At 41.1% G+C, this 25,988-nt stretch overlaps 1 protein-coding gene across 4 annotated transcripts in view; it reads right to left on the reverse strand.

The window, feature by feature from the left end:
• The window catches only part of LOC122553665 (putative pre-mRNA-splicing factor ATP-dependent RNA helicase DHX32), a 129,435-nt gene that overhangs the window by 10,843 nt on the left and 92,604 nt on the right, over positions 1-25,988 (reverse strand). For all 4 annotated transcript variants that reach the window (XM_043697856.2, XM_087991720.1, XM_087991717.1 and 1 more), the window contains 3 exons: positions 23,918-24,073; positions 18,518-18,709; positions 3,991-4,116 (listed from right to left, as the gene is read on the reverse strand). In XM_043697856.2, the coding sequence (XP_043553791.2) occupies positions 3,991-4,116; positions 18,518-18,709; positions 23,918-24,073 (474 nt within the window). The remainder of the gene's footprint in view (positions 1-3,990; positions 4,117-18,517; positions 18,710-23,917; positions 24,074-25,988) is intronic.

Consider the following 25,988-nt stretch of genomic DNA (forward strand, 5'->3'; position numbering starts at 1 on the left):
AGTTTAACATTCAAGGATCAGCACAAAGCAATTACAGATTTGATGCAGAACAATGCTCTCTGTTTACTATCCGATTAGTGCAACTGCAATCAAACCTTGGAAGGGCACCTAATTAATATCTGAACGTGGCGCCTTTCCTGTTTCAATTTGACAGGGAGACTGTCATTAAATAATAAAATCCCTTCATTGCGGAAGCAGGCCACTCGGCTCATCGGGTCCACATTGACCCATCCAGAGTATCCCACCCAGACACACCCCCTGCCCTACCCCATAATCCTGCATTATGGGGCAATTTAACAAGGCCAAGTCACCTAACCTGCACACGTTTGGACTGTGGGACGAAAGTGGAAAGTGAAACTCACGCAGACACGGGGAGAATGTGCAAACCCCACACAGACAGTCACCTGAAGCTAGAATCGAACTTGGGTCTCTGGCGCTGTGAGGCAGCATTGCTAACCACTGAGCCACCATGCTATGCCACCCATAATTGGGTGAATTTCATTTCAGATAGAAGGTTTCATGGCACTATATTAAACCATGTTAACATGCAACACTGCTAAAAAGAAAACCAAATACAACATTTCAACTTTCACAATACTCTAACTGCTTTTCAAAGGAAAACACCTACACATTTGGGAATATTTGTTGAACTTTACATTGTAATTGAAGTGTTCCCCATGTGTCAACATCCTTCTGATAACTGGGATTTTGTCCTTCTTTCTGGGTTACCACAAAATTACAAGATAGATTCAAAAAGATTGAAGACTGAAATGAGAGGTTGGATGGAGCAGAAGCCAGATACCTTCATGTGTGTGCCACTGGCACTGGCAGACACAGGCCAGTCTCAACAATTGAACTCCCAAAAGCAGGAACATGCTTTTTGGGACACCAAAAGAAATTGTGTTTTACCCTCAGCTTGCTCTCAGATCATTTAACTGATCCAAACTACGACGCTCCTATGATAGATTAAAACTTCACCATGAGAATTTCTAAAAATGGTAAAAGATGCAAAGTGGCATTTGCACATCTTGCAAGTCAGGTCATTCACTCACAATCCAAAAGGAAAGTGGTAGATGTCTGAAAATGAACAGAACCTAAAAAAAATGATAACACCTTTAAAAGCAGACACTTTGTGGAGAAGTAATGCTACTTAGAGCAGGGACCATTCATCGGAACTGAAGGACACCACAGATAAATATCATGTGCAAAATGACTTAACATTCTACTTGTAGCCTGCACACATGAGAGAAATTGGATGCATCAAAATATCTGCCTGCATCTTTTCAAGCTTTCTCAACTCCTTTGTTTTCTGTTCCTTTTAAAAACAATACTGTAATATCTTCCTGTTCTAATGAAGAATTCAAACTTAATGTTTTTTCCCTAACCAATGTTTCCTGACACTATGCACTGATTCAGATTTTAAGTATATGCAGCTCTGTTCTGTCTGCTCTGCATTCTACAAACACATTTGGACATATACAAGATTGCTAAAGACATAGGAAACATTAACCCAGAATATGACATAAAATGAGGAAGTAGAATTTGTGGATGTAAGCTCAATCCAGTGAAATTTTAGGAATATCCTCAGGAAAAGCTTGACACAAGGAATGATCAACATGTGGAATAAACTTTTAGTTAGAACAGTGGAGGCAAAGCCCTGGAATGAATGAACAAATGCCAGGATACCGCAGTCACGCAGACTTTAGAACTCTTTGAGACTTATGGCAAGCTACAACTACAGATACAGGAATACTACAGGTACCAATGTGGGGTCATAACTATTAATGATGTATATGAAAGATTTGTCCCAAGGTGATAAATATATGGTGGCTAAATTTGGACCCAAAAGTAAGTAGGAAAATAAGTTGTCAAGAGTATAACATGTGAAACTTTGATGTGTCCACGAAGGAAGAATAGTAATGCAGTATGTTATTTAAAAGGATCTGTTTGCTGACACCAATGCACTGTTGAAACCAAAGTGAAGTGATTAATGAAAAGAAAAAAATGCACTTTGTTTCACACTTTGTTTATATCACCACTATAAAATACCTTTTTCACAATATAGTTTGTTAAAATTGAATGTTTAATTGGTATTTGTGACTAATGCACCACTGATTATTGCCAATTAAGCCAATTTTTAAATGTAAAATAAAAGTTATACTTTATTTTACACTTTATTTCTGTGACCTAACATATTCTTTGTATTAAAATAGTACAATTCATTGGCATCTGTAAATATTTGTAACTATACTTAATAAGCCATATCCCTACTAATACAAGAGTTCCTTGGTGTCAGCACATAGTGTTGTTTAAATGGAGGTTGCTGAATTCTAATGCATGGCAATCAGAATGCTCCAATACGTGAATTATAAAGAGCTTTAGCAAGACGACATCTGAAGTACTGTGCAATGTTCCCCTTCAATTTTTTTTTTCTCTGCACAGATTCTGAGCTCAGCATACAGGATGTTTAAAGCAGAGAAGAAGTCATACAGCAGAGGTTGCTGACATGTGCATGGAGTTTCCAAGCTGCTGCACATTCATGTGGCTGCACAACCTCCAGAGAACACTGGTAGAGTTTGGTCTCTTAACCAGAGAGATACAATTGCATCAGAAGCAGTTCAGAAACAATTCACTTAACCATTTCCTGAGATGAAGGATTAAATCCTGTAACCATTAGAGTTAAGAATAATTCACGGTGACCTTATTGAACACACACAAAATCCTAAAGAAACATCATTGGATATACTAAGATGTTTCCAATTGTGGGGAATGTACAACTAGAGAGCACAATTTGAAAATTAGAAGTATTATATGTAAGCAAAAGGTGAGGGGAACTGATTTTCTGTTCAAGTGTTGTAAATCTGGAATTCTAATCCCCAGACAGCTGAGAGTTTGGGTCATTGATTACATTCCATTGTATTGGACAGGTTTTCTATTGGCAAGGGAATCAAGGGTAATGATGGGCAGACAGGAAGATGAAGTTGAGATTCTGAAAGAAGGGGATTTCTTGTTAGAGTAATGCAAAGTTAATAACATTAATAGAAGAGATGGTGAATTAGTGGGAATGTCAGTGGACTAGTAATCCAGAGTCCTACTCTCTGTACATGGGTTCAAATCCAGCCATGGCTAAATATTGAAATTTGAGTTTTATAAAAACCTGGAATTAAATTCATGTAACAATTGTCAATTATCATAAAACACATTTGGTTTATTAATATTATAGAATCTCGGAGTCTCTACAGTGCAGATAGAGGTCATTCAGCCTATCAAGTCTGCAATGATCCTCCAAACAGCATCCCATTCAGACCTGTAACTTGGCACTTCCCGTTGCTAAACCACCCAGCCTGCACAACCCTGCATACCATGGGGCAATGTAGCGCGGTCAATCCACCCAACCTTTAGACTGGGCGGGGAAAAGAAACCAGAACACCTGGAGGAAATCCACGAAGACAAGGGGTGTACGTGTAAAATCCACACAGTTACCCGAGGCTGGAATCAAACACAGGTCCCTGGTGCTGTGAGGCTAGCTATTGTGGCACCTTTTCTTTAGGGAAGAAAATCAGCCATCTTTACCTGGCCTGGCTGACATGTAACCACACTCTCAGTACACAGTTGAGTCTTAACTACACTCTGGGCAATTAATGCTACGTAGCCAGCGATGCATCTAACCCATGACTGCATAAAAACAGGAACTGCACCAAACAGAAGTGAGAAACATAATGTGTGTCTGGATCTGTGAATGGAATCTCATAAACTGAGTGCTTGCCATCACTAACCTACATGTTTTTGATAGAAAGATTTAGAACAATAAAACAGCCCAAAATATCTCAGCTAGTGAAAACAAAGGGTCAGATAAAATCAAATTAGTTAGGAAGCAATATAAACTGCTGTCATAGTAGAATGATCTTTCTGGCAGTGTGGGAGGAAGTAGGTGAAGAGAGAAAAATATTTACGATTTATTTGAAATAATATTGCTGTCTCCATACTTACGTTGTTTGAATGCATTGTAGACATTGATGAGAGTAAAATGATCACCTTCAGGATGTAGAAGAATTCTCCTGCGAACGGCTGCAGCTTCCTCCAAGTGTTTGGGTGGTGCAACAAAACATGGGGATGCTGAAAGAAAGGCAAATATTCAAGTCAGGAATGTCTTTGATGCTCTCTTGTAAAACGATCAAAAGTACAGAGCAACACTATGCAAATATTTGATGTATTTGCTATTACAGACCACTGGTAATCATGCTGGTTTAAGACCAGATAATTTTGTTTAAGTACTGTTATAATACAGAGTAAACTCTCCTGCTTAATTTAAAACTAGCAACACAGAAAAGATTTATCATGCGCAGTAATCTGTGAAAATTCGATAGGCCAAGAACTAGTTAAAGTAAAAATTAAAGAAGAAATAGAGTTAAGTATAACAGAATAATTAACCAATAACTATTTACAATTCCTTACTCTAATCTATTACCTTCCCTTCTATAATTCTAGTCTGATAAAATTCCCAATTTACAAAACAAAACTTCTTATTTCAAAACCAGACAGCTTTCGTTTTCTCTGAACTCCAGTCGTCGTCTTCTCAGGGATTTCAGCTTCACAGGTCATCAATCGATAAAGGTACCTTTTAAGAGAGCTATTTTTCAGGCAGTCGTTTTACATGCTGGGGCTTTGGCAGTTCTCCCCTCAACTGTTCGATTTTCCTCAATCTCATACCCTCAAAGCATTGGATTGTGTCACTGGCTTTTAAGATTGGTCAATATACTCAATTCAAACTGGATTGGAGTTTGGTTTCTTTCGGGGTATAATTTAAACTAATTAGAATTTTTTTGTCGTTTCCAGGCAACCAGCTAATCAAGTTGTTTGACCAAGTGTTACACTTGGTTCTGTCAGGTAGATCTGTTGCTTTTAACTCTCTTGAAGGCACAGTACATCCATATCTTCATAACAGTACTGATGCCCATCTGCACCTTCTAATAGCAAATAAGCTTAGTTATTGGGTCAGGAAGTTTAACCAATGGCAGAGGTGCAATATTTTTTGAACCATTTCAATATGCAGCAGAAAGGTTCAAGCTAAAATGACTGGACAGTGGTAAATTATTTTATAAAAAGAGAAAGGGCTGGAGAAACTCCGTAGGTCTGACAGCATCTGTCGAGAGTGAAACTAAATTAATGTTTTGAGTCCAATACAACATTTTGAATCTTCACCATCTGCTGTACTTTGCTTTCATTTTAGCAATTTATATAAAATCAGGCAGACTACGATCCCTAGGAATTGTGCTAAAAGGGAGTCAGAATAGGTTGTAAGAAGATTACACAGTTGCAGCTGGTTCCTATTCCTGGAGCATCCTCCATCTCTTTAAAATACTGAGTGCAGTACTAGTTTGCACAAAAGATGGACACTGTACATTTGCTCTGTTTGACACTTAATTCTGACAGTATCCAAATCAATCTTGTGAACTCTACCATCTAGAAGGTCAAGTATTACAGATCTATGTCAATAGCATCAACTCCAAATCACACATCATCCCAACATGTTGTCCTTTGTGGTCACCAAGTCAGAAGTCTGGAAGTACCTTCCTAAGAGGCACTCCGGGTGTAGGCATACTATGAGATTTTTAAAATTAGATTAGATTAGATGACATTACAGTGTGGAAACAGGCCCTTCGGCCCAACAAGTCCACACCGACCCGCCGAAGTGAAACCCACCCATACTCCTACATTTACCCCTTACCTAACACTACGGGCAATTTAGTATGGCCAATTCACCTGACCCTGCACATCTTTGGACTGTGGGAGGAAACCGGAGCACCCGGAGGAAACGTGCAAACTCCACACAGTCAGTCGCCTGAGGCGGGAATTGAACCCGGGTCTCTAGCGCTGTGAGGCAGCAGTGCTAACCACTGTGCCACCATGCTGCCCACAAAACGTATCCTCAACATCATTACCTTCCCAACAGCAGTAAGTAAATGCCGTATAAATAGCTTTTTCAAATGACATTTTCTGCACATTTCTGCTCTTAGAATACTCTTCCAACCAACCTCTCTTTTCCCCATGTTTGAAATTCTTATCAATTGTATGCCATCTAGCATTGCACAATGTGATGCACAGAGGTCATACATCAGTACTTACATGACACTTTGCACTATCAATATCTACCTTGAAGCCCCAAATCATTTCAAATCTATATTCTTAAGATGTTCACAAACCAAATGAGCTATCGCATTTAGAATTTGCAGGGTAGCACTGTCAGTATCTCCTGCTCAAGACTTGGATTAGATGGTATCTCAGGAGGTGTAGACAGTGTTGAATAGTGCCATTATTAACAGACAGTGACCGAAGGGTCTGTTTCCATGCTGTACATCTCAATGACTCTATGTTAATCGTAATACTCTAAAATACAATATAATTGCTCACTAGAAAAAAATTAGAGGCCCATCTTAAAAAAAATTGTTCACTCATGTCTGATTTTACTTCCTCTTCACTATTCCATCTATGAGAATGGACCAGGAACTATTACTCATTCATTCTGCACGTTTTGATCCATCCTTAAGCTTACTGGATTGGTGCTTCATGAGCCAAATCCAAAATGATCACCTTTTATGGAATATTCTGCACCTCTTACCAAAATGATAACCTCACACTTATCCACATTATATTCCATGTGGCCTGTTCTTGCCTGCTCACTTGACCTGTTTAAAATAGGGTTGCAGTTATATTCAAGGCCAAATACAACATCAAAGTTGTTAACAGTCTGCAGCTGAAGCTGAACCATACAAAAAGGACAACACTGTAGCAGGCTCCATTGTGGATTGTGACGATGAAAAGAAAGTTAATCTTTAACACAAATCTCCTCTGCCATAATGACAATGTAGCAGCCTACAGGTGCCATCATCCTAACGCGTAGCCTGCAGTAGGTCAAGAGAGGAGATTACAATCGCTGAATTTATAAAAGTCTTACCTCTCTTTGATGGTTTGCTATTCCTTTGCAAGAGATCTCTCCTGCGAACACCACAGGCTTACAACTTAAATAAAATTACAGCTTAGTTGAACTTTCTGGGGTACTTAGGCAATAAAGGGATTGCTCTCCAGAAAGGAATCCTGTCCAAAAACCTGGTAGCTCACAGAATTGAAAAGTACAGTCCCATCACATCGCTTTCTAACATTTCCTGGATAATAGTTCTCAAACACAGAACATAGAATAGTACAGCACAGCTTTAGACCCTTCGGCCAACCATCTCAGTGCCGACCATGATGCCACATATCCCTCTATCCCCTGCCTGATGATGCATTAAAATGCCTCTTAAACATTGATATTGTATCTGCTTTTACCACCTGCCTGGCAGCATATATCAAGCACTACCACCTTCTAACATTATCTACTTCAATTGATCCCCTTCTCACCTTAAACAATGCCCCATAGTATTGTACATTTCTACCTTGAGGAAAATATCTCCGAATATCCACCCGAACAATGCCTCCCATAATTTTATACACTTCTATCAGGTTGTGCCTCAGCCTCCAATGCTTGAGTGAAAACAATCTAAATTTGTCCAACTTCTCCTTAACTGCTAATACACTCCAATCCAGGCAAATTCCTGGCAAACCTCTTTTGTACTCTCTCCAAAGCCTCCACATCCTTCCTATAGTGTGGCAACCAGAATTGCACACAGTAGTCCAATGTGGCCTAACTAAAGTCTTAAACAGCTGCAATATGACTTGCCAACCTTTCTACTCAATGCTCTGAATGAAGGCAAGCATGCCACCTAATGCACTTGTGGCACCATTTTCAGGAGGCTATGGATTTGGACTCTAAGACCCCTCTGTACATCAACGCTAAGAGTCCTGCCATCAACTGTATACTTTCCTCTTGCCTTTAACCTCCCAAAACGCATCACTACATGACTAACACCAGGGATGAGTGGGGCTAGCTGTCGCCACGGAGGGAAATTTGAGCCACAAGTCAGTTCCAGAAATGAAAGTTATTTCTTTGATACTTGTTATCTCTAGATTTTAAAGTCAGTGCACTACTGAACAGCTACTAAGTAGGCGGCTGAGGTAAGTGACTTGGAAATTCTGTTCCCTTTATGGTACATAAATCTCACAATCGGTGTGTAAGGGACAGTTGTTCGGGTGGAAAAGAGGAAGGAAATTGGTGCAAAACCCATTTCTGAGCAATTGGCCCTTTCCACCCTAGTGGAAAAGTCCTGGTAGGGGCCAACCCTTCGTGTTACAGTGAAAGAGGAGGGACCTGACTGGGCCTAAATAGCTGTAATCCAACAACTACTGAACTCAATTACCATTAGGAATGTGGAAAAGTTCATGTGGACAGTCTGGGTAGAGTAAACAGAGAGAAAAACTGCTCCCACTGGCCAAAGGGCTAAGAACACCAGAGCACACACAATGACTCAAAGGTCCTAATTCTGTTCCTATATTTTATATTCTTACGGACTTAAAACAAATGGCAAAAATACCAGAAGGAACGTGAAGAAATACTGTTTTTATGCCAGAATGGTTTGGATCTGAAAGCACTGCTTGAGGATGAGAGAAACACATTCAATCACGGACTTCAAAACAGAAATTGTTTTGAACCTGGGAAAAAAAAACTGCTGGGTTATGGCAGAGGCAGGAGAATGGGAGTGGCTGACTTGCTCTCAAAATGAGCTGGTACGGTCACTACAGGAGGAAAGGCTTCCTTTCTAAAATGCAGGAGGTCTACTACACTGACCCAACTGAAAAACATGACAAGAGTTGCTACACACATTTTGCCCCATGACTGCCCACCCTCCCCTTACCCCAGTTCTGAAATACTGGAAACAAAAATAGAAAGTGCTGAAAAAGCTCAGCAAGTCTGGCAGTGTCTGTGGAGAGACATTCCAGTTAACGTTTCGAGTCGAGTGACCTTTCCTCAGAACTGGCCCTCGTCTGAAATACTAGTCATGTCTCAGAAATTTATACAGGAGTGTCGTAACAATGACATTGCAAACCTTGTCTGGGTTCCAAACTTTTGGGGCAAAGTTTTCTCTCTCTGGTGAAGAATTTCCACAGAGTCTCTTTTGGCCAAACCAGATATTGTTGGAATATCTGGTATAACTGTGTTTTAACTATACAAAATTCTGTGGTATCTGCAGATATTTTTTGTCTTTAATTTATTTCCTGTCCCCAAAACAAAAAAGCAGAAGCACCGATGAGGAAAGATCTTAATAAATTCAACATTTACGATGACCCCTTGTTGCAGCTAGAGGTCATATGAGAGAACTCTCACACGTATTTCCGCAGACCATAAAAGGTATGAGACATCCTGCCACACACAACACCACATAAATAAATGACATTTTCTCATTAACATGCCCACCTTAAAACATAGGCAAATCTAAAAATATTTCACTTTGCACCAAAAAAAAGATTAAAACCATGCAGTTATGCACCAGCTCATCAAATAGGAAATGCACATTAACCACAATAACTGTTCCCTAAATACAGCTAATCATTATGGTTGGTCATCTCCCATTAACTTTGCTGTAAAATAATCAGCTTCAAATAGGTCTTCCGCGCTCTTGCTTTTTAAGGTGCATTGCATCCATGAACATCAGCTAAACTTTTCAAGACTTCAAAACTGTGAAATCTTCTTCCTTTTACAGAATTTCCTTCCCCTACAAGTTAACGTCCTTTATAACGCTATCTTACCACCACTTAAAATCATGACAACCTGTTTCACCTCAATTTTTTTTTAAAACTTGCCCTGGGAGGAGTCTTAAAGCTTCACTTTTAAGTGTTCAAAAAATATTAAAAATTGAGGCCACGTGGATATGATTTGGTGAAACATACAAATTATAACAAACTTAAGGCCCCTTCAATCAAAAGTGATGAAAAGTTAGAAATAATTTATGATGGGTGTGGTGCTAGAGACTTGTGTTTGCTTTTTAATTGCCTTTGAGAAAGAATGGGGCAAGTGAAACAGGAGCCAAAGGCTGTGAATCATATGAATGTCAACTCGAGGCAGGGAATAGGGCATGCACGCATAAAGGGAAAGCTAAGACCATTTGTAAGCACTGGAAACATGTACAAATGTTATGATGGCATCAATAAGTCAGGAATTTATTGTGCAGCACACCACAAAGCACAGCAGGTCAGGCATCATCCGAGGAGCAGGAAAATTGACGTTTCGGGCCGAAGCTCTTCATCAGGAATAGTACAGCCCCCGACAGAAGCTTGCAGATTATGCCTCATGGATCACTTCTCTTTCAATACCAAACAGCACAGTGGCTGCAGAGAGTCAGCTGGCAAGGCGGCTGAGGAGTGCGGCCCCATAGACACCATTGGGTAGGGGAAGGTCCACTCTGTCAGCCTCCATGCCTGTCTTCTCCCTGCCTGGTGACATGCGTAGACAGATCCTGGCATAGTGACATCAATGGCACTTCCCGCAGCCTGCCATGGTCAGCTGCAGGCTGTGTCAAAAGGAAAAAGAATTATCGATAACCATTCCAGAAGGTAAAAAGAAATAAAAGCAGAGGCTGAAATGTGTGACCTAGCACGAAAGAAGTGATGTAGGATGGAGGCACAAAAATGTTCAGTAACAAATGTATGAATTTTTATAATGAGTCATGCAAATGTCATTCCTGCCTCTATTGCTTTTAAAACACACTGCTCAAACAATTCATTGCTCTGAATGTACAATATATATATTTTTTTTAAAATGACTGAGTATGCTTGTAGGTGCAGGAAAGGGATTTGGAAAAACAGTCTTTTTTAAAATTCATTCATGGGATATGGGAGTCACTGGCCAGACCAGCATTTATTGCCCAGAGGGCAGTTAAATGTCAACCACATTGCTGTAGGTCTGGAGTCACATGAAGGTCAGACCAGGTAAGGATGGCAGCTTCCTTCCCTAAAGAACATTAATGAATTAGATGTTTTTTTTCCGACGACTGACAATGATCACCACTAGCTTCTTAATTCCAGATTTATTTATTGAATTCAAATTCCACCCTCTGCCATGCTGGGACTCTAACTCAGGTCCCCAGAACATTACCTGGTTCTCTGGATTTGTAGTCCAGCGATAATGGCACTAAGCCATTGCCTCAAGAAATAAAAGCAGAGACTGAAATGTGTAACCTAGCACCAAAGGAGTAATGTAGGATGGAGGCATGAAAATGTTCAGTAAGGAATGTATGAATTTTTATAGTGAGTCATGTAAATGTCATTCCTGCCTCTACTTTTTAAAAAAGCACCGCTCTGAACGTAGGACGTGTATTAAAAAACTGAATGACTGAGTATGCTTGTAGGTGCAGGAAAGGAATTTGGAAAAACATAGGTTCTTTTTTAAAAAAAACATTCCTGGGATAATTGCATTTCTTGCCCGGAGGGTAGTTAAGTATCGACAACATTGCTGTGGATCTGGTAAGGATGGCAGTTTCCTACCCTGAAGGGCATTAATGAATCGGATGGGTTTTTCTGATGATTGACAATTACTTCATAGTTATCATTAGATTCTTAATTCCAGACTTTTTTGTAAAAATTGAATTCAAATTCCATCATCTGCCACAGCAGGATTTGAACCGAGGTCCCCAAAATATTACCTGGTTCTCTAGATTTGCAGTCCAGCAATAATGCCACTGGGCCATTACCTCCCCTGCAGAAACTATCACTCCCTTTAACTCTCACTACAGCTTGCACAACACTGACTGTTCTGAGGAAAGGTCACTTGACCCCAAACGTTAACTCTAATTTTTCTCCACTGATGCTGCCTGATCTGCTGAGCTTTTCCAGCAATTTCTGTTTTTGCTTTTGCCTGCCATCACCCCTGCTTCACATCTCTGACCAGCCTCTGTAAATTCTAAAAATAACAACATTTAACTGCTTGAATTCTGTCTCATTAATTCATCGCTTCCATTCCTGATAATCTACGTTGGTTGATTTTTTAAAAATGAATTCAAGGATATGTGTACGGACGATCAATTAATGTCCATCCCTAATTTCCCTCTAGGTGTTGATGGTGAGCTACCTTCTTGAACTGCTGCAGACTGTGTGTGTAGGGTCATTCAAAGTACTGTTTGGAAGTGAGTCCCAGGACTTTGACCCAGTGACACTAAAGAATCCGTGATATATTTCCAAGTCAGGATGGTTTATGCCTAGGAGGGGTATTTGCAAGTGTCCCTATGTATCTGCTACCCTTATCCTTCTTGGTGATAGCAAACACAGAGCTGCAAGATACTATTGGAGGAACCTTAGTTAGTTACTGCACTACATCTTATAGACAGTACACACTGCTGCCACTGAGGGGCAGGAGTGGACATTTGTGAATGTGGTGCCAACCAAGGGGACTGCTTTGTTTCTGAATATTGCTGGACCTGCACTGATCCAGGTATGTGTAGTGTATTTCATTACACTCCTGACTTGTGCTTTGTAGATAATATAAATGTAATAGGAGACAGGTGGTGAAGAATTCCCACTTGTAGAATTCTCTGACCTGCTCTTATGAATATTGTATTTATAATTTGTTCATTCCTGTTTCATGATAATCCCTAGTAAGTTGATGGGGGATTCATGATGGTATTGCTTTTGAATGCCAAAAAGGGATCTCTTGCTGCAGATGGTCATTGTCTGCAATGAACATTTTGAGAGTGTCACTTGCCACTTGCCAGCCAAAACGGAATGTTGTCCAGGCCTTGTAGGCATTTGAACCCAAACAGCCTCAGTATGCAAGGAGTTGCAAATGGGTGGAATCTACAAATAGCAGCAACCATTTCTACTTCTGACCTTATGATGGAGTGTAGGTACCTAGGACAGGACCCTGAGGAATTTGTGCAGAGATGTCCTGGAGCTAAGATGACTGACCTCCCGACAGCCACAATTGTTTTTCTTTGTGGTAGACATGACTTTGATCAGGACAGAGTGTTCCTCTGCAATTCTCACTAATGCAGTTCTGTTAGGATGCCTTGATGCCATACTTAGTTAATTGCTATCTGATGTCAAATTAACTATGAGAAGCAGTAAAGGCAGGAATGAGATTGTTGTGTGCGTTACTCTCTCTCCATGGATGCTGTCTGACTTGCTATGATCTGCAACATTTGTTGTTTTCAGTACAGATTCCAACATCTGTAGCAATTTGCTCCCACAAGCTAAATGAGCTTACAGTGCAGTTTGAAATTGGCAGGTAGATATTGTGGGTATCACAGAGATGTGACTGCAAGAGGATCAGAGCTGGGAACGAAGTATCCAAGGAAATACATCCTATTGAAAGGACAGGTAGACGCAGGGGAGGGAATGGCAGGGTTGCCTTGTTAGTAAGAAATTAAATTAAATCAACAGCAAGAAGTGATATAGAGTTGGAAGGTATACAATCTGGGTGAGGAGAGTTCAGCAATCCCAAAAGGGAGAAAAGACCCCAATGAGAGTTATATAAAAGGTCAAAAGTATAGCACTGGAAAGGCGCAGCAGGTCAGGAAGCATTCGAAGAGCAAGAGAGTCAACATTTCGGGCATACGCTCTTCACTAGGAATCTACCGATTCCAAGAATGTGGAATCCTGGTGAAAAGCTTATACCCGAAACATCAACTGTCCTGCTCTTCGGATGCTGCCTGATCTGCTGTGCTTTTTCAGCGACACACTTTTCGACTCTGATCTCCAGCATCTGCAGTCCTCACTTTCTCCTAGTCAACATATGCAGGCCTCCTAGTAGTAGTTACTACGTGAACTAGAAAGTAAATAAGAAGATAGAAAAGACATGTCAGAAAGGTACTATTGCAATAATCATGGGTGACTTCAATATGTAGGTGGACTGGGAAGATCAGGTTGGTAGGATATCCACTACTGGAGATCAGAGCTGAAAATGTGTTGATTCTCTTGCTCCTTGGATGCTGCCTGACCTGCTGCGCTTTTCCATCAACACACCTCAGGTCATTTCCTCTGACATGCAGGTCCTTGGACTCCTCCATCGCCAGACCATAGCAATTCGACGGCTGGAGGAAGAGCGCCTCATCTTCCACCTAGGAACCCTCCAACCACAAGGGGTGAACTCAGATTTCTCCAGTTTCCTCATTTCCCCTCCCCCCACCTTGTCTCAGTCCCAACCCTCAAACTCAGCACCACCTTCCTAACCTGCAATCTTCTTCCTGACCTCTCCGCCCCCACCTTAACCTCTTTCCACCTATCGCATTTCCAACGCCCCTCCCCCAAATCCCTCCTCCCTACCTTTTATCTTAGCCTGCTTGGCACACTTTCCTCATTCCTGATAAAGGGCTCATGCCCGAAACGTCGATTCTCCTGCTCCTTGGATGCTGCCTGACCTGCTGCGCTTTTCCAGCAACACATTTTCAGAATATATTGATGGGCTGGTAACTGGCTTGGTTGGATTTATTTTTATGCAGAGGACATACTTGGGTCATTTTTCACATTGTCAGGCAGATGACAGGAAATGAAATGGAGCCAGAGGGAAAATAAAAAAAAAAGAGTAAGGAGACATGGAGCTGAAAGAAATAAAACACAGAAATCCAGCTCTCAACTAGAGTACTGCATACAGCTCAGAGTGCTACACTTCAAGAAGGATATGAACATATTGAAGCAAGTATTTTAAGAGAATGGTTCCAGGGATGATAAAATTCAGTTACACAGATTGATTAAGTTGGGACTGTTGTCCTCAGACAGGAGAAGACCAAGAAGGGACTTAATATAAGTCATTAAAACAAGAAGGGTCTTCACAAAGGAATTAAGATAAAAAATTGTTCCCACTTGTGGAAAGCATTGAGAATGAAAAGGCAACATGTAGTTATTTCATCCCTTCAGTCTGTTCTGTCATTCAATGGAGAACATTATCTATAACATAACATTATGTAAAAGGAATGCGAAAGGACCAAACGTGACATGAGGAAACATGTTTCTGCACAGGAAGCAGTTCTGATCTGGAATGTACTGCCTGGAAATGTGGTGGAGTAAGGTTAATGTAAGCATTCAAAACAACAATACATGATTATTTGAAAGGAAAGAATGTGCAGGGTGATGGCAGAAAACAGAAAAATTGCAAAAAGTCTTAAAGCTTACTTGGAGAGCTGATACAGACATAAGGGATCAAATGGCCTCATCTGCCCCAGAACAACTCTGTCATTCTATGTCAGCGTTCTATCTGTACTAGGATTGGTTGGTAGAGGTACAGGCTGGTTCTGAAGCACAAGTTTCTAGGGCAGCATAGTGGCTCAGTGGTTCAATTCCACCACTGGACAAGTGTGTGTAAACATTACACATTTTCTCCATGTCTGCATGAGTTTCCAGATGTGCAGGTTCGGTAAGTTGGCCATGTCAAATTGCCCATAATGTCCAGGGATATGCTGGTTAGGTGGATTAGCCATGGGAAATGCAGGGTACAGAGATAGGATAGGGGTGGATCTGGGTGAGATGCTATTCAGATGGGTCAACGTGGACTCAATAAGCTGGTTCCACACAGCGATTCTAAGTCTTCAATTTTGAGCTGCTAGATCAGTTCCAATTTAGCACAATGGTAGTGCCACACAACATGATGAAGGGTATTCTCAACGTGAATGGCTTACTTCAGTCCTGGATTTGAAATCCTAGTCCTCAAAGCATTTCTTGGCCTCAGCATCATCACATCTTCAACATCCCATAAAGCACCTTTTGACTCCATACTTATGTTCATCTGGTCCTCTTCACCTTCTATCATAGCGCCACCTGCCAAAGCTCTATTTTGTGAAATTCCATTCATAAACCAGTGCCTTTTCTGATACCATCTTAAAAATTTTGAGCCAGTCATTTATCTCTTCTAATGCTACATAATCAGTTATTCACTCCTTTGATTATTTTTCTACCTATTTTTCTCTTTCCTTATGTAAGCGGAGGTAAATAGATTCTTAATTTCCAAGGGATGAAAGATTAATCAGGAATATTCAGGAATGTAGAGTTTAGGTTAAAATGAGATCAGCCATGACTTTATTCTTGCTCGTACATAAAGCACCTTTCTTCATGAAACGTACCATATGTGCAAATTGCTGTTTGTAAAAGATAGTTTAACCTGTATCTTAATAAGGATAAATTTCAAATGGTAAAAGTGAAAGCTAATAGAGAAAATACTTCAATGGCTTAAAGAACATATTCAGTGGGTTATCTCACAGTAGTGATTCATCTGAGACGGAATATATTGTCCTTAAACACTCAGATGAAAGGATGTTTCATTACTGAGTTTGCAGATGACATCAAAATTGGTGGCACAGTAGACAATGAAGGAGGTTTTCTGAGATTACAAAGGGATTGTGATCATTTGGGTCAATGAACTGAAAAATGGCAGATGGAGTTCCATATGGATAAATGTGAGGTTTTGCATTTTGGAACAACAAACAAAGGTAGGACATAGGCTAGTGTTGTAGAACCGAGGGACCCCAGGGTTCAGGTATAATTGGTTCTGATATTACGCAATAGTTCCGTTCTCATGCAATCTTGTGTTATAAGAAAATTGCACAATAGCTGTGCCATTTAAACTAATGGGGCTGGAATTATGTTGTAGCCAATACAGGTAAGCAAAGTTCGTAATTACAACTAAATTCTTCAATCGCATTAAAGGCAATTTGCGTTGAAGAAACACAGATTATAGTAGAACCAACTGTACGTAATTCTTTGAAGTTTGCATCACAGAGAGGCAAAGTGGTTAAAAAGGCATTTGGCATGCTTGCCTTCATTGCTCAGTATTTTGAGTATAGGAGTTAGGAAGTCATGTTGAGGTTATGTAGGACATTGGTGTGGCTTGTTTTGGAATACTGTGTCCACTTCTGATTGCCCAGCTATAGGAAGGATATTATTAAGCTAGAGGGGGCTCAGAAGAGTTTACCAGGATGTTGCTGGGTAAAGAAAGTTTAAGTTATAAAGAAAGGCTGGATAGGCTGGGATGTTTTTCACTGGAGTGTAGAAGTTTGAGAGGCAACCTTATAGAAGATTATAAAATAATGAGGGGTTTAGACAGGGTTAACAGTTGTTGTCTTTTCCTTCGGATGGGGGAAATTTCAAGACGAAAAGACACGTTTTTAAGGTGAGAAGGGAGAGATTTCAAAAAAGACATGAAAGTCAATTTTTTTTTACACAGAGTGGTTTGTGTGTGGATGAACCTCCTGAGGAATTGGGTGGATATGGGTAAAATTACAATGTTTAAAAGACATTTGGATAAGAACATGAATAGGAAAAGGTTTAGAGGGATATGGGCCAGGAGCAGGCAGGTAGGACTAGTTTAGTTTGGGATCATGTTCAGCATAGACTGGTTGGACTGAAAGGTCTGTTTCCATGCTGTATGACTCTGCAGCACTGAAAAATTGAATTACCAATGTGATGCTATTGGGAAAAGGCAAGAGTGCAAGACTGATGGCATTGATGTAGTCAAAAACAAATATATATCAGTGTACGTATTTAAATGACTTAAATTTAAAGCTACTTCACCACATATGAAAACATACTAATTGCCGAGTTGCATGTAGATTTATTACTCTTAATATCAGGATTACCACAATAGAGAAAATTTGATGAGACAAACCTGCAGAAAGGGGCAACCTTAAAAATGACTGTCATTTTTATAAATGACCTGGAGGAGGGGTTAGAAGGTTGGGTGAGCAAGTTTGTGGATGATACGAAAGTCGGAGGAGTTGTAGACAGTGAGGAAGGATGTGGCAGGTTACAGCGGGATATAGATAAGCTGCAGAACTGGGCAGAAAGGTGGCAAATGGAGTTCAATGTAGCTAAGTGTGAGGTGATTCACTTTGGTAAGAGTAACAAAAAGATGGGGTACTGGGCTAATGGTCGGATACTTGGTAGTGTGGATGAGCAGAGGGATCTTGGTGTCCATGTACACAGATCTTTGAAAGTTGCCACCCAGGTAAATAGTGCGGTGAAGAAGGCATATGGCGTACTGGCTTTTATTGGTAGAGGAATTGAGTTCCGGAGTCCTGAGGTCATGTTGCAGTTGTATAAGACTCTGGTGCGGCCGCATCTGGAGTACTGTGTGCAGTTTTGGTCGCCATACTATAGGAAGGATGTGGAGGCACTGGAACGGGTGCAGAGGAGGTTTACCAGGATGTTGCCTGGTATGGTAGAAAGATCGTATGAGGAAAGGCTGAGGCACTTGGGGTTGTTTTCATTGGAGAAAAGAAGGTTTAGGGGTGACTTGATAGAGGTGTACAAGATGATTAGGGGTTTAGATAGGGTTGACAGTGAGAACCTTTTTCCACGTATGGAGTCAGCTATTACAAGGGGGCATAGCTTTAAATTAAGGGGGGGTAGGTATAGGACAGATGTTAGGGGTAGGTTATTTACTCAGCGAGTCGCGAGTTCATAGAATGCCCTGCCAGTAGCGGTGGTGGACTCTCCCTCTTTATGGGCATTTAAACGGGCATTGGATAGGCATATGGAGGATAGTGGGCTAGTGTAGGTTAGTTGGGCTTGGATCGGCGCAACATTGAGGGCCGAAGGGCCTGTACTGCGCTGTATTCTTCTATGTTCTATTACTTTAAATTTGAAAAAAAAAAATTATTCTCACCTATTACCATTGCAGCAATTGTTAACATCTCATTCACACAATCAAATTCACAAGATGCCAGAAGAGCTTTGGCAAGTTGAGGATCCAGTGGAAATTCAGACATAATAATTCCAACTTCTGACAAGTTCCCATCATCATCCAGAGCAGCCAAATAATCTAGATCCTCCAATGCCTGCATCAGTGCTTCTGGGGCTGAGGAAAGAATGACAGAAATTACCACCTGTGTGTTCAGACTGTTACAAGTGAAGGCAACTGCAGCTGGAGGCTATTGAGCATCCAAGACATAATACAAATACACATCTCTCAGAACTGAATATACAGTGCAGCCATCCAGATGAAACAGCAAACTACAGAGGAACCTCAATTATCCGAAAATCGGACTATCCAAAGGAGATCTCGAGGTCCCAATGGAAACATTACATCAAAGACGTGCTTCCAACAGTGATCGCGTCTTTTGTTCACATTGATTAAACAGGCACCATCGCCAAATGACTGACCTCCCACCTTCTCTCTCTCTGCCCACACTTTCCCTGGAGTTCTATACAGGTGCACACACACACGCACTGTTGGAGACTTACCCCACGAAGGCAGCTGCAGCAGTAGCAGTCTTGTTGTTGGTGCACAGTCTGGCTGCCCCGGAGAGGGGGTAGGGGGGCAGTGGTGTTGGATGGGCTTGGGGAGTGCGGGGGCGGTGTTGGACAGGGTTGGGGGGTGTGGTTGGACAGGGTTGGGGGCTCGCCTGCTTTGTGCTGCGGGGGGGGGCGGGTGCGGTGTTGGAAGGGGTTTGGGGGCCAGGAGGGGGGTGGTGGGCGGTGATGGGGGCTGGGTCTCGCACGCTGTGTGCTGCTGCAGCCTCCTGAACGGGGAGCAGACTTTAAAAACTCCTAGCCCCAGAGGAAAGGCATGTAATCGATTAACCGAATAATCGATTATCCAAATGAAATAGTGCCCACCCATCTCGTTTGCTTAATCGAGGTTCCCCTGTACAGGATTAATGTTTCATTCATTAATCACAGAATTGTTTCAAAAGGAATGCTTCTTGAACCCTTGTGTCTCTATTGGATCTTTGAATGAATACAGTGCCTGCATTTCACTGCCTTCTCCCCATAACCCTGCACATTCTTCCATTTTAATAACCATCAAATTTCCTGCTGAATGCCTCGATTGAACCAGACATGTTCCACAATGTAATCATTTGCTGCATGGAAATTTTTCTCTTCCTGTCCATTTCTTCTTTTGCTAACAACCTTAAATCTATATCCTCTTATTTCTTGATCCTTCCCCAAGTGGTTAACAGTTTTATCATGCCTACCTGACCAGCTACCTCAAGGTTTTGAATAACTTTTTTGAATAATTTTGAATAATATCAAATATCCCCTTGATCTTCTTTTCCCAAAAGAAAATAGTTTGGAGAAGTTGGGACTATCTCTGTAATACAACTTGTGAAATAGCAGAGAAGATTTAAGGTATCACTATTGCTGATCCCCTCTAACAACATCCTGTGGGTTACCAATGATCAGAAATTGAATTGGACTACACACACACACACGCGCGAGATATATACATATGGCTACAAGAGAAGGTCAGAGGCTGGAAATTCTGCAATTAGTAATTCACCACCCTCCCCACTCCTAGATATCTTAAAGCATGTCAAACATCTATAAGGCACAAGCCAAGGATGTAACCAAACACTCACCACTTGTCTGGATGAGTGTAGTTCTAACAATACTCAAGAAATCTCTCACCTTCATGGACAAAACACACTATTTTGATTGGCACAACATCCACTCTCTTCATCACCAATACACAGTAGCAGCAGTGTGAACCATATACAAAGGTGCAATACGGAAATTAACCAAGGCTCCTTGGACAGCTCCTTTGATATTCTGGTGTCCTTCCTATCGGAAAGATGTTGTGAACCTTGAAAGGGTTCAGAAAAGATTTACAAGGATGTTGCCAGGGTTGGAGGATTTGAGCTATAGGGAGAGGCTGAACAGGCTGGGGCTGTTTTTTTTAGATTAGATTAGATTACATTACAGTGTGGAAACAGGCCCAACAAGTCCACACCGACCCGCCAAAGCGTAACCCACCCATACGCCTACATTTACCCCTATACCTAATACTACGGGCAATTTAGCATGGCCAATTCACCTGACCTGCACATCTTTGGACTGTGGGAGGAAACCGGAGCACCCGGAGGAAACCCACGCAGACACGGGGAGAACGTGCAAACTCCACACAGTCAGTCGCCTGAGGCGGGAATTGAACCCAGGTCTCTGGAAATGTGAGGCAACAGTGCTAACCACTGTGCCACCGTGCCGCTCACCATCGTCGGAGGCTGAGGGGTGACAAAATTATGAAGGGTATGAATAGGGTAAATAGACAAAATCTTTTCCCTGGGGTCGGGGAGTCCAGAACTTGAGGGCATAGGTTTAGGGTAAGAAGGGAAAGATATAAAAGAGACATAAGAGACAATGTTTTCACACAGAGGGTGGTACGTGTATGGAATGAGCTGCCAGAGGAAGTGGTGGAGGCTGGTACAATTGCAACATTTAAGAGGCATTTGGATGGGTATATGAATAGGAAGGGTTCCGAGGGATATGGGCTGGGTGCTGGCAGGTGTGACTCGATTGGGTTGGGATATCTGGTCGGCATGGACGGGTTGGACCGAAGGGTCCGTTTCCAAGCTGTACATCTCTATGACTATGACCACTGCCACCCAGAAGGACAGAGACAGGGCATATGAAAGCCGCTCAGCACCACCATAAGGACAATTATGGACAGTATAAATGCTGGCTTGGCCAGCAAGCCCTTATCCCATGAATTAATAAAATAGGTCATTCAATGCATTGAGTTTGTTTTGGTATTCAATGAGATCATGGCTGATCTGATAATCCTCAACTCCACTCTCCTGTCTTTTACCCATTATCCTTAATGCTCTTATTGAACAAAATCAGTTTGTTTCAGCCTTGAATGTGTTGAACTGTACAGCCACAACAACTCTGGGAAAAGGAATTCCTTAAATGCATGACCATAGAAGTAAGAACTCCCTTCTCAACTCTAACTGGACAACCTCTTATTCTGAGATTATGCTGTCTAATCCTAGACTCTCTCGCAAGGCGAACAATTTCTTAGCACCTACTTCAAGCCTCCTAAGATTACATATTTCAATTAAGGTCAGCTCTCATTCTTCTCAGCATCAATGAGTACAGACCCAACTTAATCAACCTCACTTCATGAGAAACATCTTCCACTCTTGGGATCAGCCGAGTGAATTTCTTCCAGACTGCCTCCAATGCTAGAACATCTTTTCTTCAATGATGGGATCCAAGCTGTTAACAGTACTCTGTGTGTAATACCTTTTCTTGCTCAAATGATTACTAGTCAATCTATTGGCCAATATCCTATTCTCTCTCCCAAAACATTTAACAGCTTTTTCTTTCAAAATTATAAATTCTGCTTCTATCAATCTATTGGTGATCTTACACATCAAAAACTTCATATTTGACTTTATGCTCTTCTGAAGGTCCTGAATTGGTATGCTCTAGATATCAACTCATTGAACACAGAATTTGATAGCTTTGAGGAAATTTGTAGCTCAGGTTGAGGTTCTGGATGTAGTTTTGCTCGCTAAGTTGGAAGGTTCAATTTCAGACGTTTTGTCACCATACTAGGTAACATCATCAGTGAGCCTCCGGATGAAGCACTGGTGGCACGGCCCACTTTCTATTTATACGTTTGGGTTGTGTTGGGTTGATGATGTCATTTCCTGTGGTAATGTAATTTCCTGTTCTTTTTCTCAGGGGGTGGTAAATGGGATCCAAGTCAATGTGTTTGTTGATCGAGTTCCGGTTGGAATGCCAATTTGATTTCTCTATTACCAATCTGAACATTCTCTCCAGCCACAGTTTCTTTCGTCTCCATCCTGAACAGCTCCAGTTACTGTTTTTATGACATGGGCTCAAATCTGACCATGGCAGACGGTGAAATTTGAATCCAACAAATTCCAAATCAGCATAGCAATTTACAAGGGTCCCCGAATTACAAACGTCTGACTTACAAATGCTTGAACTTATCAGCACAATCTTATACAGGGGTGCAACTTTAAAGATTCTACTTATGAGCTTTTCCTTTACTGCTGGTTTATGAAATCATAAGGAAACCAGTCCAACCATTCCACCGCTGACCATAATCCCAAACCAAAGTAGTCCCACCTGCCAGCTCCTCGTCCATATCCCCCCAAAACCTTTCTTATGCATGTGCTTATCCAAATGTCTTTTAAACATTGTAATTGTACCCGCATCCTCCACTTTCTGTGGAACTTCATTCCACACACCACCTTCTGAGTTAAAAAAAAATTGCCCTTCCAGTCCCTTTTAAATCTCTCACTTAAAAATGCACCCCCTAGTCTTGAAATCCATCATCCTAGGGAAAAGAGGGCTACCATTAACTCTATCTATACCCCTTCATTATTTGGCTTCTTTACATTGTCTTGCATTTTGTTCACAAGTCAGAACCAATGATTTGAAAATCGACTCCAGAAAGGAACCCATTTGCATCCTGGGGACTGCCTACTAGAGTACGAAAATATGATGATTGGTTGGCAAGTCAACTCTGATTGGCTCAGGCAATGCCAAGGAGAAAGCAACATGGAACTATAAGCCATTCCACACTTTTCGCAACAATAAGTGAGCCATATTTCAAGCTCAACTGATTATCATTAGTTAGTGCAACTATTATTACGCACGCAGGATTGTTCAGCAAGTGCAGTCCAATTACAGAATTACATCTAACAGTAGTTGCGTACAGGCAAGGTGAAGTCACCATAGTCTTACCAGGCCATAGGATTGCAATGTCATTAGTGAGAGATGACTGGTTCACGAGATGAACTGATGAAGGAGAGTGCTTCAGAGTAATGTGCAGTTAATAATAAGTAACAATAATGACAAACTCCTTACAGTGTGGGAGCAGCCATTTGACTCAGTTGAGTCCATACCAATCCTCAACATCATTCGACATCAAGAGTCACTGGTTAGGATATGGAGTGTGCTGCCTGAGAATGTGATGAAGGTGGGACCAGTTGAGTATTTCAAAATTACTTGAAAAGGAGAGGTTTCCGCAGCCATGGAAAGAAAGCAGAGGTGTGATGTGAGGTACATTGGTCCTACTGAGGGCGAGTGCAAAGCCAGAAAGCATCCTGTGAAATTCTGTGATTGGAACAAGATTAAAGGGCAAATGCACTATCCCTGATCCTGTGTTGTAAAGCTTTACTGAAAGAAATAAGGACTCTGTGACAAAGTGCAACTTAAAAATTGTCTGTAACTAGTTGGGAATAGCTAGAAATTCTATTTGAGTGCCAGACCAACACGTCAACCATGCAAACTGCTTTATCGTCTTTACCTGGCCTGTCCAAGAAGTCACACTGTCCCATATCTGCAATATCCAGCCTCTTCAGCAGAAGCACAAGGTGACTGAGGTTTGTTTCAGACACTCGAGGTGGTGAAACCTCTGGCATCTCATTGTGGAATGCTTCGGAGTACAAGCGGAAGCATTTCCCTGGAGAAAAAAGTGCACAATGTTAAACAACTCTCTTAAAAACCTGTTGACTTCTCTTCCTGCTTTGTAAAACTGACCTTCAGAACATACTCTACTGCCCTAACAAAAATATTATCAACATTGTATGAATGGAAAGGCAGATTTATTTATTTAGTAGGTTAACATTTTCCTTAGTCCCACAATTCCTTGCTTAAAGTCGACTCAAACAATACCAAACTATAGACTAGAGTGAAACAGTTCAGATCTGTGCTTCTAATTACTTAACATGCTGGGTTCCCAATTTCAATTATGTAACTGTGGGTAGTTCACATGCTTCTATTTCTGCAGTGTTAAATTTCACCTTACTTACATCCCATTTTCACCTTCATAACTCCTTCAGAAACATACTGTATATTGCAGATGATCCAGACTGAAGAATTCAGGTCCCTATATAACTAAATTTTTTCATAGCTCAATCTTAGCCACAGTCTCCTGGAACTTCTCCAATATCTTATCACCTGAATTTGACTTTATTGGCTCTGCAGTTCAGTTGGCCTATTTGATTGCTGTATGTAGCATTAGCTCAAAGATTTCAAATTCTCTATGCACTTTATTAATAAGGTTGATCATCAGGCACACTTCTAATCATTTCATCCTATGGACAGCATTTTGTATTTGACCAATAGCCCCTTGAAAGTGGAGTCGCAGGTAGATAGGATAGTGAAGGCGTTTGGTACGCTTTTCTTTATTGGTCAGAGTATTGAGTACAGGAGTTGGGAGGCCATGTTGTGGCTGTACAGGACATTGGTTAGGCCACTGTTGGAATATTGCATGCAATTCTGGTCTCCTTCCTATCGGAAAGATGTTGTGAAACTTGATAGGGTTCAGAAAAGATTTACAAGGATGTTGCCAAGATTGGTGGTTTTGAGCTAAAGGGAGAAGCTGAACAGGCTGGGGCTGTTTTCCCTGGAGCGTCGGAGGCTGAAAGGTGACCTTATAGAGGTTTACAAAATTATGAGGGGCATGGATAGGATAAATAGACAAAATCTTTTCTCTGGGGTCGGGGAGTGCAGAACTAGAGGGCATAGGTTTAGGGTGAGAGGGGAAGATATAAAAGAGACTTAAGGGGCAACATTTTCACACAGAGGGTGGTATGTGTATGGAATGAGTTGCCAGAGGAAGTGGCGGAGGCTGGTACAATTGCAACATTTAAGAGTCATTTGGATGGGTATATGAATAGGAAGGGTTTGGAGGGATATGGGCTGGGTGCTGGCAGGTGGGACTAGATTGGGTTGGGATACCTGGTCGGCATGAACGGATTGGACCGAAGGGTTTGTTTCCATGCTTTACATCTCTATGACTTTGTCCTGACCTGGTGATTTGTGGGATTCCTCTGAACTGGGTAGTGTGGAACTACAATCACATGGAAGTTAATGTGATGAGGGATGGCAAGTTCTTATCACATAAGGACAATTAGTGATCCAGTTGGCTCTTTATTGCAGATTTCCATAATAGATGTTTTTATCTGGTACTAGCTCAAATTAAATTACCAAATTTACAGAGTTCAGTTCTGTAACTTACGTCGGAATTAAACTCTCAATTTCTGAGTTGATTTTGACATTTCTGCCTTGGAATTCTCTCAGTCCACCACCCAGTAGAGAGCTTGGTTATATTTCTCGAATTGTTAATGAATGTAATTATTAACCTATTTAATTATGAATGAATCACAGGCAATTTTATTGTACCTCAGGTTGTAAAAGAATTTTACTCCTTTGGCCAATTTTCATATTAGCTTAAGTGAATAAAAACCATTAACTAAGATCAGTTTCTTTGAATTTGATTAAAACAAAAATCAGGATATTTTAATATTAGATAGACACAGCCAATTTTCACAACTGCTTATTTGTTGCAAAATTATAAAAGTGGAAACACAAGT

Source organism: Chiloscyllium plagiosum, unplaced genomic scaffold, assembly GCF_037043375.1.
Source record: "Chiloscyllium plagiosum isolate Xiang-an unplaced genomic scaffold, Cpla_swu_hap1 HiC_scaffold_1, whole genome shotgun sequence".
Lineage (NCBI taxonomy): Eukaryota > Metazoa > Chordata > Chondrichthyes > Orectolobiformes > Hemiscylliidae > Chiloscyllium > Chiloscyllium plagiosum.